Source organism: Oncorhynchus kisutch, linkage group LG28 (genome assembly GCF_002021735.2).
Source record: "Oncorhynchus kisutch isolate 150728-3 linkage group LG28, Okis_V2, whole genome shotgun sequence".
Taxonomy (NCBI): Eukaryota; Metazoa; Chordata; class Actinopteri; order Salmoniformes; family Salmonidae; genus Oncorhynchus; species Oncorhynchus kisutch.
The window spans coordinates 9,199,154-9,210,112 of record NC_034201.2 but is presented as its reverse complement, the minus strand read 5'-3'; the positions used below and the strand labels follow the sequence as shown (position 1 = coordinate 9,210,112).

The 10,959-nt window shown below is 43.1% G+C and overlaps 1 protein-coding gene across 19 annotated transcripts in view; it reads right to left on the bottom strand.

Moving 5' to 3' along the window:
* Positions 1–1,101: 1,101 nt before the first annotated feature.
* The window catches only part of LOC109873007 (serine/threonine-protein kinase MARK2-like), a 28,319-nt gene continuing 18,461 nt past the window's right edge, over positions 1,102–10,959 (bottom strand). For 8 of the 19 annotated variants that reach the window (XM_031807792.1, XM_031807793.1, XM_031807783.1 and 5 more), the window contains exons 13-19: positions 10,667–10,818; positions 10,484–10,572; positions 7,624–7,761; positions 5,693–5,956; positions 4,390–4,416; positions 2,995–3,033; positions 1,102–2,618 (exon numbers count right to left, since the gene is read on the bottom strand). In XM_031807792.1, coding sequence (XP_031663652.1) covers positions 2,183–2,618; positions 2,995–3,033; positions 4,390–4,416; positions 5,693–5,956; positions 7,624–7,761; positions 10,484–10,572; positions 10,667–10,818 — 1,145 coding nt within the window. In that variant the 3' untranslated portion in view covers positions 1,102–2,182. The remainder of the gene's footprint in view (positions 2,619–2,994; positions 3,034–4,389; positions 4,417–5,692; positions 5,957–7,623; positions 7,762–10,483; positions 10,573–10,666; positions 10,819–10,959) is intronic. The other 11 variants (XM_020464472.2, XM_031807794.1, XM_031807795.1 and 8 more) reach the window with 7 other exon arrangements.

Sequence of the window (10,959 nt, the reverse complement as noted above, 5' to 3'; positions counted from 1 at the left end):
CCAGTGCCTGCAGCTGAAAAACATCCACACAGCATGATGCCACCACCATGCTTCACCGTAGGGATGGTGCCATGTTTCCTCCAGACTTGACGCTTGGCATTCAGGTTGAAGAGTTGAATCTTGGTTTCAGAGAATCTTGAGAATCTTGTTTCTCATGGTCTGAGTCCTTCAGTTACCTTTTTGGCAAACTCCAAGCAGACTGTCATGTGCCTTTTACAGAGGAATGGCTTCTGTCTGGCAACTCTAACATAAAGGCCTGATTGGTGGAGAGATCCTTGTCCTTCTGGATCTCCACAGAGGAATTCTGGAGCTCAGTCAGAGTGACCATCAGGTTCTTAGTCACCTCCCGGCCCAAGGCCGTTCTCCCGATTGCAGTTTGGCTGGGCGGCCAGCTCTAGGAAGAGTCTTGGTGGTTCCAAACATCTTCCATTTATTTATGATGGAGGCCACTGTGTTTTTGGGGACCTTCAATGCGGCAGACATTTTTTGGTACCCTTCCCCAGATCTATGCCTTGACACAATCCTGTCTCAGAGCACTAGACAATTCCTTCAACCTCATGGCTTGGTTTTTGCTCTGACATGCACTGTCAAACTGTGGGACCTTATATAGACAGGTGTGTGCCTTTCCAAATCATGTCCAATCAAATGAATTTACCACAGGTGGACTCCAATGAAGTTATATAAACATCAAGGATGATCAATGGAAACAGGATGCCTCTGAGCTCCATCTTGAGTCTCATAGCAAAGGGAATACTTACGTAAATAAGGTATGTTTTTCATTTTTTTAAATTATATAAATCTGCAAACATTTAAGACCAGTTTTTGCTTTGTCATTATGGGTTAGTGTGTGGAGATTGATGAGGGAAAAACATTTAATATATTTTAGAATAAGGCTGTAATGTAACAAAATGTGTAAAAAGTCAAGGGGTCTGAATACTTTCTGAACGACTGTATATACATTAGTAGCATATCTAATGTTTATGGTGAAATAATGAGTCTCTTAAGCGTGTACAATTGTTCTGCATTTTCTTCATTCATCAGCAATATGTGGGCATATTAAAGTGGGCTTCTATAACAGATAACAAAACTGAAAAGCAAAGATATCATCCAACTTTGTTTATTCTTATAATAACAATATTAATAATTATTTTCTCCAGAGAAAGGCAAAGGAACTCTGACTCAGACATTCCAGTGCAGCACATTGAAACCAACCAGCAACTCTTAATTACATTACAATCCACCAATAATTATCAATTGGCCCTTAATTATTTAATCAGATAAATTACCCCTGCTGTATAAAAAAAAAAAAAAAAAGATTTTTGAAGGGGCTTGGGGAGCAGGCAGGTGAAGGCTCGCAATCAGAGTGCAAAGAGTTCAAGTCTGCATGTCCATGGTAGCCTCAAGTAAGACACTGTACAATGATGTAAAAAAAATGGCAGAAGCTTTCTGGACCACACGGAAACACCTTGTGCAACGGTCATTAGCTGATTAAAATTAGAACATGATGTGAAAACCAATTTACAGCTGTAGTGAATATGTGTTGTACCTCAGATACATTAGTCTAATCATGTTGTACATTCAGTGTCAAACTGCAGCTCTCTTCATCTGTTCAAAACAGACAGCTGAAAATGGGGGCAAGATACTCAAGTACAGTAACATGGTGCCTAGACCATAGATTGGGCTTGGTGCAGGATAAGCAAGGGAGAAAGGCCTGAGGGTTACAGCTGGCTGAGTCCAGGGCCATTTTGGGCTCAAAATAAAAATAAGAAAACCTACAAATCAGTTCATACATTTTTTTTTACTCATTTCCTTTCATATTTTCCACCAATAAATGTATTTTGGAAAAAGATGATTGTGAGGTTTAAGAGAAACAAAACGGTCTCAGAAGACAACAGAAAAGTCAGAGGGGCGAGAGGGGCCAGAAACCCCAAACTGAAAAAAACATCCCCTCCCAAGAAAATGAACAATCCCCTCAAAACGGTCTATACACACACAACCTCCCACTAGCCACTTTGCTCCCCCCCCCCCCACCCACCCAAAAAAAGTCTCTCCATCCTCCTTTGCCTTCATCTCAAAAGCTCTCAGTTCAGTCTCAAAGTTCAGCCTCTTTGCCTTTGTGCTCCAGTCTGTCTCCATCCACCATCCAACTCATTGTAATCATCACTACCCCTCTTCCACAAGCTCACAGTTTGAGCTCATTGGCAACCTTGGAGGCGATGTTCTTGAAGGCGATGGATGTGCCAGAAATGCGCTTAAAGCGAACCCCGTTAAGGGAGAGGCGGGGCAGCTTGCACACCTCCATCTCCCACTCGACAAAGTCGTCACGGGCGGGATTCCCAGACACACACAGCAGCATGTAGCGCTCTCGCAGCTCATACTCGCAGCTGTTGGAGTCCAGAACCTTCCGGATCTCCTTCATCATCTCGTTGGGCTCCATGGAGGAGGTGGTTTTCATGCTCCAGGTGAAGCGCAGCGAGCGGGGCTTGTTGTCCTTGGAGGTCAGGCCCGGGGTCGTGGTGCTGGGCACCGTAGAGGTGGAGGACAGGGAGTCTTTGTTCTCGTCTCCTGCAGAGCCCAGGGTGCCCTTCTCCAACTTCTCAGCAGTGGTCAACATGGGTCTGAGTTGGGAAAGAAAGTAGGAAAGGAGAATAAATATAAGGCAAGGACAGAATGAATGAAAAACAGACAAAACAGCAAGGTTACAGGCTGGTTAACAATGCATTCAATCACAGGGGGAACCAATGACAGCATGAGCATGAAACATTTAAGTTGTGCATTTACATGGACTCTTCAATGAGCAACAGAATACATGCGTCTCTTTCTGTTATTAAAAGATCAATGCTTACATTGTCAAAACCGAAGGAGCGCTACTGATCATATAATCAGCATGCTATTCTTTACACCACCTAAATCAATTAATCTAATCATTATTTGATTGACATTTTTTTCACTGAATCAACAGATTGATCAAATTGTCACTATCGTAATCCTCACCTGTTGGCCTCATCTCGACCCTCTCCCTCATACGGGCTCCTCAAAGAAAATCGGCAAAAGTTTAGTCTCCCCAAATTCCAATTAGACTTTATTACCAGGTTAGCACAAACACCATCAACTCCCATTGCAACCCCTGCACCTTCAAATTCCAGATTCTATAGTATTTTCCTTAGAAATTATACTGTATGTATCCATAGATTTCATTCATGTGAGCTCCACTACATTTTAGAGGGCTATGAGGAAATAACTAGGTATCTCTACTAATTCTATTTCAAATCCCCAAAAATGGATTTACACACCCCCCCCCCCCCGAAGTGGAATCACACAATCCATGGATACTGCTGTATTTTTGTTTAGCATACAACTGGAATGAACAGTCAGAGATCACATCTTTGTCTGTTATGTTAATAAGGCCCATCACCACCATCCAATAACCCCTCTCCTCAAACTCCCACAGCAAGGCATCCATTAAGAATAAAATAAACAGCATCGGTCAGATGCATATGCAGGCATTCTGCGGACCTATTCTCAGTTTCCCAAGGTTCCCAAAACCTTAAGTCTGTGCCCACCACAATTATACCACGTCATATACATGCACTCCTTGACGCGCGTTTTAGTAAACATCAAATTCTATCTTCATCACTTTGTTGCTGAGAATATTATATTAGTGCCAAGAAACGGACGGCTCAAATTACACTTCAGGGAACTCGTTCGAAATAGAAACAAAAATAAGCCAAGTTAAGAAAAAGAAAACAGCAGGACGTTGCTGAAATATGAGGTTGTTTAGTGCAAACTGCAAACCAGGACCAGTGGCCTGGTATCAGAAAAGAAATGCAGGAGATATCCCTCCCAAAATAACAGTGACGTGACATTTTCAAAATCAACAGCAATAATCCCTACTCCTGTCTGAGCATGTAATGTTGAAAGCCTTCCCACAATACAGGCAGCTGACAATAGCATTAGATTTCAGAAGAATGCGTGTTCTTCTCAACAATCACCATCTCTCTGTATTCTAAGCTTCTTAGCTTTATGCACACTGGGTAGCATGGCATGATCAGACTGGGCTGCACGGAGGATTTTCTATTCAATTGGCCAAGGACCCATAGGGCAACACTCAACACTAACCGAGACAAAAAAGGAAACGGGAATGAGAGAAAGCAGAAAGGGAGGAGTATCATTCACTGAGGGATGACGAGAGCAGCAGATGACGGTGAACCAGGCGATGGAGAGCAGGGTGAGTTAGTATAAAAAGGCAAATCGTTACAAAAATAAATCCTTATTAAAAAATATTTTAAAAAAATAAAAAAGGGTCATGACACATAAAATAGCCTCACAGTGGAGAGATACGACAAGGTAATAGTTGAGGAAAAACTGGGTGTGGTTATTTTTGCCTACCTTCTGGGGAATCTGAATGAGAGATTTCTACAAAAAAGGGGAGGGGGGAAGAAAAAGAAAAGTGTATGTACACAAACGTGCGCATAAACAAACCACAGCAAATCTGTTATACATGTCAGTCAACTGAAAGAGATGAATACTCCCCCCGGTGTCCCTCAAGAGGTGAGCTGCTTAAGCCAAACAGTTTGTCACTAAATAGCTGTTAATGTAGCTTGACATTACCATAGTCTTCAGGATGTTAAAGGCAGAGCAGTTACATGAACGGACTCGGATTAGGACTAACGTTAGCACTGGTTGGGAGACATGCATGCCAATTATGATACATTTACACTGTTTACAAAACTTTAAGAACACCTGCTCATTCCATGATAGACTGACCAGGTGAAAGCTATGATCCCTTATTGATGTCACTTGTTAAATCCACTACAAATCAGTGTAGATGAAGGAGAGGAGATGGGTTAAAGAAAGATTTTTCAGCCTTAAGACAGTTGAGACATGGATTGTGTATGTGTGCTATTCAGAGGGTGAACAGGCAAGACAAAAGATTTAAGCGCCGTTGAACGGGGTATGGTAGTAGGTGCCAGGCTTCACCGTTTTTTTGTCAAGAACTGCAACACTGCTGGGTTTTTCATAAATCAACAGTTTCCCGTGTATCAAGAATGGGCCACCAACCAAAGGACTTTCAGCCAACTTGACACAAAAGCATTGGAGTCAACATGGGCCAGCATCCCTGTGGAATGCTTTCGATACCTTGTAGAGTCCATGCCCTGACGAATTGAAGCTGTTCTGAGGGCAAAATTTGGGGGGGGGGGGGGGGGGTGCAACTCAATATTAGCAAGGTGTTCTTAATGTTTTGTACACTGTGTATAACACCTTACATTCTGAGTGTTGTACAATTTATCAATAAAACAATTAAACTATAGCAAGATACTCAGATTTGTATTTGAAGGTATTTCTACACAGAGTAACTTCCCTAGCTGCTCCAATTACATGTGTGGCAACTGACCATAGCAACAAAAACATGCACAGCTCCAAACCAACTCAAACAAAAAAATTAAATAAGAGGGGAGTACTTGTAGTCAAGCACATTGTGAGCACAAGAACATTATGTCCAGACAAAAAAAAAAATCACAGGGACACAGTGAAGAGTAGAACGAACAGTCCAAAAATCACAATGCACAAACATGAATACCTCACTGTAATTCTCACACTCTCATTCACTTAAGGCAAGATGTTCAACACCAGGATGTGATCAGCAAAACAGAAAATCACATCACAGGTCCCCGTTCTCCCATTCTCTCACCTGCGCACAAATTTAGAGGTGAACTTGCTGAAGATACCAGTGCCCCCAGCTCTTCGGGCCTGGCTGTTCCCATAGGAAAGGGAGGGGGATGCTGGGGGACCATTGTAGGTGGAGGCATGCTGGTCCCGTGTCGCCCTCTGCTGCCCAGCACTGAAAGTGCTTCTGGTGGCCACATTTCTGGGGAAGTTGGATCGCTCAGTCGTCGTGGAACTGCTGACGTTGTGAGCAGAGGGAGACGCCACTGGTACTCTCAGAGGGGCAGTGCTGTTTTTATAGTTTTGGGAGTAGAATGAGTAGGCAGAGGAGACATTTATAGATTTCATTATCACCATGCACATCAACATTTTCCCCATTGCTGAAGCTATTTCCCACAAAGAATGTATGATAAAAACATAACTGAGCTTGAGATGGTGAAACAAAAGTTCAGTAAATTCATATAATTTCTATACAAAAGCCTTTGGCTAAAGGAATGTGTGCAAATGTAGCTGCTTCTATTAGGCTACAATATGCCATCCACACCGCAAAATCTCCCATGATTGTCTTTAATCTTGAAAGATGAAGCCTAGTAAAATGACATATTGCCCAGAAAACAATTACAGCCTCGTGACCCGCCATGGGCAGCAGGTATAAACTACAAGACTTGGAATTTGAGGCCAATGAAGCTTTGTTGAGTGTTAAAATCAGAGGCACTCTGCATTATCACAAAATCAGCATGACACAGTAGGATCAGCTAACAGGGTAACAACAAATGCAGCATCACTACAAAAGAAGGAAAGGTTGGGGAAGGGGCATGGAGCTGTGATACTGTTGATTATGTCATGGACCACTCACTCATTGTCATTGAGATTATAGCGAAACCACGTAGTGATAAAGTGGATTACGTGTTAACCAATTGATAAGTGAATGACATCCTACCATTATAGCTCATTCACTAGGATTGTAAAAATAAAAAAAAATCTACAAAAACAATGTGCATGGCCCATGAGATGTCAGATTTTGTATGGACAGGGAGTTACAGGAGGTATTAAAAAGAGATTACATGACATGAACACCAGCCAGGAGCTGAGAGAGTTCCGGCTCAGGCAAAAACATGGCACCGGCCGGGCCACGTTCAAAGTGTGATGGTGTTTGATGTGTACCTGCAAACTCTCAGTTACACATGAACCACGGGTTGGGAAGGTTCTGGATTTCATGTGCAATATTTGTGGTAGGACTGGTCAGATAAGGACAGAAGTGTTGGGGAGAAAGGTATTTCCCAAAGAGGTGGGGTGCTTGTAGGGTGAGTTTCAGGGGGTGGGGAAAGTGGCAGACAGAAGTGTTGGGGAGAAAGGTATTTCCCAAAGAGGTGGGGTGCTTGTAGGGTGAGTTTCAGGGGGTGGGGAAAGTGGCAGACAGAAGTGTTGGGGAGAAAGGTATTTCCAAAAGAGGTGGGGTGCTTGTAGGGTGAGTTTCAGGGGGTGGGGAAAGTGGCAGACAGAAGTGTTGGGGAGAAAGGTATTTCCCAAAGAGGTGGGGTGCTTGTAGGGTGAGTTTCAGGGGGTAGGGAAAGTGGCAGACAGAAGTGTTGGGGAGAAAGGTATTTCCAAAAGAGGTGGGGTGCTTGTAGGGTGAGTTTCAGGGGGTGGGGAAAGTGGCAGACAGAAGTGTTGGGGAGAAAGGTATTTCCCAAAGAGGTGGGGTGCTTGTAGGGTGAGTTTTCAGGGGGTGGGGAAAGTGGCAGACAGAAAAAAGTAGGGTGCTTTCAATGTTGCCCTTCCAGCAATATTGCTACCCTTTTAACCCCTACATCTGTGATCCCTCTCTACCTATTTTGAATACTCAATGCTGAGAACTGCCACCAGGGACCATCTAACCCAAACCCTTTCATATCCCCTCTATTCTCCCTTCTGACGAGTGACTGTCCTTGTGTTCCCCGCTCTGGTGACACTTGCCTGGGCCGGTGTGCGTGGATGTCTGAGGGGGTGGGATGGGCAGAGGTGGACAGGGACTTGTGGTGTCGGGGGCGGGAGGAGGAAGAGAGAACTGCGGCTGCCGAGGCTGTGGACGCGCGGGACCCTGGGGTGGTTAGGCTGGGGGAGAGAAATTAATAAACCCAGTGCCGACCGCCCCCCCGTGAGGGGTGGAAGAGGGCCATGGGGTAATCAAGGTTAGAAGTGGGGAGGAAGCGGGGGGGGGGGGGGGGGGGGGGGGCACGGAGGGAGGAAAACAACACAGACAACACAGGATCTCAGATAAGGCAGATTTGTATTGGATGACTTATACAGAACAGCTTCCATTAAGCTCCCTTAATGGAAGACTGCATTACTTCTGGGAAGCATTGCACCCCAAAGAAGAGATGGAGAGAGAAACTGTCAGAACAGAACACAAGTTTGAGGAAAGAAAAAGTGGCTTTAAAAAAAAGGAATAAAATACTTTTTTTTTTTTTATTTTTTATGGGGACAATGTGAATGTTACAAAACCCTATTAAATTAAAAAGGCATATTTGACATAACATTGTGTGAAAGCGCCATTCAGTCAGTGAGGAGAATGTGTGCTAGTGTTCAACCAATACGGTTTAGTTTAGTAGCGATGGTGCTGACCACACCGTGTCAGTTTGCCCTCTCATCTCTTTCAAGCAAACATGTTTTAGTCACATGCTGTTGGCAACGCTGCTCCCCTTCTCCCACACAGAACATGTTATTTAAACACGTTCCCTCTGCATTCTTCCCTTTTTGTGCCTGGAAGTAGCCTGCATATAAAAGCAGCCAGCATCATAAATCCCAGATGAAAGAGTGAGATCTGACTATCAGGGTCAAGAAATTATTATAGTTTCAGTTAATTGCAGATGCAGTGTTTCACTTTGTGAGTAAGCTGGCCTTGAGTATATTTTGATTCTTCCATACTTGCAAAAATGTGTCATTAATCCATTATAAAAAAATGAAAAACTGCTCCTGTGTGACTGTATGTGAGAATGTGTATGTACTAGAGGTCGACCGATCATGATTTTTCAACACCGATACCGATAAATCGGCCTATTTAAAAAAAAAATACATATTTGTAATAATGGCAATTACAACAATACTTAATGAACACTTATTTTAACTTAATATAATACATCAATAAAATCAATTTAGCCTCAAATAACAAAACAATCAATTTGGTTTAAATAATACAAAAACAAAGTGTTAGAGAAGAAAGTAAAAGTGCAATATGTGCCATGTAAGAAAGCTAACATTTAAGTTCCTTGCTCAGAACATGAGAACATTTGAAAGCTGGTGGTTCCTTTTAACATGAGTCTTCAATATTCCCAGGTAAGAAGTTTTAGGTTGTAGTTATTTTAGGAATTATAGGACTATTTATCTCTATACCATTTGTATTTCATATAGCTTTGACTATTGGATGTTCTTATAGGCACTTTAGTATTGCCAGTGTAACAGTATAGATTCCATCCCTCTCCTCGCCGCTACCTGGGTTCGAACCAGGAACACATCGACAACAGCCACCCTCGAAGCATCGTTACCCATGCAGAGCAAGGGGAACAACTACTCCAGAGCGAGTGACTATTGAAATGCTATTAGCACGCACCCCGCTAGCCATTTCACATCGGTTACACCAGCCTAATCTCAGGAGTTGACAGGCTTGAAGTCATAAACAGCGCAATGCTTGAAGCATTGTGAAGAGCTGCTGGCAAAACGCACTAAAGTGCTGTTTGAATGAATGCTTACGAGCCTGCTAGTGCCTACCATCGCTCAGTCAGACTGCTCTATCAAATCATAACATAATAACACACAGAAATACGAGCCTCAGGTCAGTAATATGGTCGAATCCGGAAACTATCATTTCGAAAACAAAACGTTTATTCTTTCAGTGAAATACGGAACCGTTCCGTATTTTATCTAACGGGTGGCATCCCTAAGCTTAAATATTGCTGTTACATTGTACAACCTTCAATGTTATGTCATAATTACGTAAAATTCTGGCAAATTAGTTCGCAATGAGCCAGGCGGCCCAAACTGTTGCATACACCTTGACTCCGCGTGCAATTAACGCAAGATAAGTGACACAATTTCACTTGGTTAATATTGCCTGCTAACCTTTCTTTTAGCTAAATATGCAGGTTTAAAAATATATACTTCTGTGTATTGATTTTAAGAAAGGCATTGATGTTTATGGTTAGGTAATTTTTCGCGAATGCGCACCGCATCGATTATATGCAATGCAGGACACGCTAGATAAACTGGTAATATCATCCACCATAACTAGTGATTATGATTGATTGATTGTTTTTTTATAAGCTAAGTTTAATGCTAGCTAGCAACTTATCTTGGCTTCTTACTGCATTCGCGTAACAGGCAGGCTCCTCGTGAGGCAGGTGGTTAGAGCGTTGGACTAGTTAACCGTTAGGTTGCAAGATTGAATCCCTGAACTGACAAGGTACAAATCTGTCCTTCTGCCCCTGAACAAGGCAGTTCCTAGGCCGTCATTGAAAATAAGAATGTGTTCTTAACTGACTTGCCTCGTTAAATAAAGTTGTAAAATATATATATAGATATATATGGCAAAATCGGCTTTCAAAAATACCGATTTCCAATTGTTATGAAAACTTGAAATCCGCCCTAATTAATCTGCAGACCTCTAGTATGTACACTAGGAATCCACCTGCTCTGTGTTAAATCCACTGGCGGCTGGCCACTGCTTGTAAACACTGCCACCTAGACATGTGACTAGCCCCAAAAACAGATCTCCACTGCCATGTCAGAGAGTGTGTGATTGCGAGTGTGTAAGAGTGCACGCGCGGGTGCTTGTGTCTACCTGTCCATTCCGTTCTGGACCCCAAGTGTGGCTCTCTCAGGGACTGGCGAGTTTCGACTGCGACTCGTACCAGTGGACAGGATGCTGTTCTGTAGGACCGATAGAGGATATGATGTAGAGTACAGTAGGGTACATGCCATCAACCCTGGAGTGGCAGGCATGCAGAACAATAAGTCCACTCACGGTGGAGGGGGTTGGGGTGCTCCTCTTACGATCTGCTGCAGCTAAGGGACTGGGAGGGACTTTAGTGGAGCTGCCAGTGCCAGAACCTTTCCTCCCATAATCCTCTGCTGTGTGCTTGTTGTCGCCCTGGGAACGCTTAGAAGCTGAAGAACCTGGGAAAAAGAACAAGAAACAACAGAAGAATGGAAAGAGTGGGACAGAGACGCAAAGACGGAGATCAATATAAAAAGATAGTTGAAACCAAAATAAGAGCATTTGTCCAAAATAGCAGTACATTTACAGTATCCTCATCA